The following is a 1,802-nucleotide window of genomic DNA, read 5'->3' as shown; positions in this document are numbered from 1 at the left end:
GCCTTTGTTATTGTTTTTGCCATCCGCGTTTGTGAGTTGTTCTCACTAAACTGTATTAACCAGACTATAAAAGTTCATGGTTACACAGAGTTTGTGTGTTGGTCAGTTATACTTCCGGATGGCAATGTTGTGAACTCCTTGGCCAAGCGCATTCTATCTATACAGTTTTGTAAGAATTACTCATAAAAACGGATGGCAAAAAAAAAAACAATAACAAAGGCGTGAGTGACATCAACTTCGTTCTATCTATAGATAGTATGCGCTTGGCTAAGAAGCTCATAACATTGCCATCCGGAAGTATAACGGACCAACACACAAAACTGTGTGTATCCATGAACGTTTATAGTCGGGTTAATACAGTTCAGTGAGCATTACTCATAAACGCGGATGGCAAAAAACAATAACAAAGACCCGAGTGACGTCATCTTCGAACTATCTATAAAACCACGTTCTAAAGAGAACAGATACGGCTTAGAGCGTAGCCATCGTTGACTTAACGATAGCGACGCTAAGAGAGGCAAGTCATTTTTCTTTCAATGGCATCACCTGCAGTGGTCAAAATACCATTTTTTAAAAATTTGGCTGTGTGGCTCTAGTACGTGCTTAACGTGTGCGGTTCGGTAGGTGAGTAGTTAGACCAGTCAGACATCGTGACGAGAGTTTAGTGATGAGAGGATGGACACTCGCCATCGACTTACAACGAGCGCGACTGTCTTGGAGAAAAAGGGGAGGAGTCAGGTGACGAATGAGTCTATAAAATGGAAATTTTCATATTAAAATGACTTAGGAGAATTTTGTAAGGTGGGAGAAACGAAATAAAGAACAAGACTATACCCACCGACTCGATTCCGTTTAATTGTAACTATTGCCGTCATTGTGGAAGAAAAACTTTGACCCCTATTTATTATACGGATTAAAAGAATTAAAATACTGATCATAACCGATTATACTTTTTTTTCTGGACAAAGTTAAAGAGCTTCATTTATATACTTGATAATTTTACTACCAAAAAGATTCAAAACATTTGTTCGACAAGATTTTCATTGCATTGTGATAATACAAGTACTTGAAGGCCAAAAAAAAAAAAAAAAAACCCCACAAAAACAACAACAGAATTCCAGCTTTTAGTTTCAAGACCAACAACTGTGTTAGAAAACTTTTACTCATTCCAGTTTACCCAAACGACCTGCCTGTAACTCGACGTTTTGGGGGGATTACAGTGTAAATACGACACAGCGCTGAGTTTTCGGGGTTTAATCAACGAAACAAATTATAGTAATAATATTATAAGATATTCAACTACATCGGTTCCAAGTCAGGACCACTTTCAACAAAGATGCATTCAACTCGAATTTCTCTTCCACTTTTCGTCACAGTTTTATCCATGCATACATTCAGCGTAAACTGTAAAATACGGCCGTCAGGTAATAATAATGTTTCTTGTCACCACATCGTTTGATCGTTATTTTAAATTGTTATTTGATTTTACTCGACGTGCACTTATTTGCAGGTCTGATGATCTAATTCCTTATCGGCTCATTGTTGTAATGGAGATCTAAAAAATAACGCGAATTATTGTCCATTACAATAAATGTTAAACTAGGCCCATCAGTGGGTTCGCCTGTCAGACCTGCTTATATATACGTCGATTTTACTCTAAACTTTAAATGACTCTTTGAATTGTTTTATTTTAAATATTTTAGATCAATCAATTAGTCTTTAGCAGAAAAGTAGAACTATAAAAAAATGGCCTTAACGTTGAGATATTTTAATCTTTATCTTAAAATTCACGATTGTCATAA

At 36.2% G+C, this 1,802-nt stretch overlaps 1 protein-coding gene across 1 annotated transcript in view; it reads left to right on the top strand.

Moving 5' to 3' along the window:
• Positions 1 to 780: 780 nt before the first annotated feature.
• LOC144967270 (uncharacterized) overlaps positions 781 to 1,802 on the top strand; it is a 14,226-nt gene continuing 13,204 nt past the window's right edge. The window contains exon 1 of the mRNA XM_078904308.1: positions 781 to 1,424. Within this exon, the coding sequence (XP_078760434.1) occupies positions 1,337 to 1,424 (88 nt within the window). The 5' untranslated portion in view covers positions 781 to 1,336. The remainder of the gene's footprint in view (positions 1,425 to 1,802) is intronic.

This window comes from Berghia stephanieae, chromosome 3 (genome assembly GCF_034508935.2).
Source record: "Berghia stephanieae isolate SIO BIC M18660-M18661 chromosome 3, UCSD_Bste_1.3, whole genome shotgun sequence".
Taxonomy (NCBI): domain Eukaryota; kingdom Metazoa; phylum Mollusca; class Gastropoda; order Nudibranchia; family Aeolidiidae; genus Berghia; species Berghia stephanieae.
The sequence above is the reverse complement of the archived record's forward strand: the minus strand, read 5'-3'. Positions and strand labels throughout refer to the sequence as shown.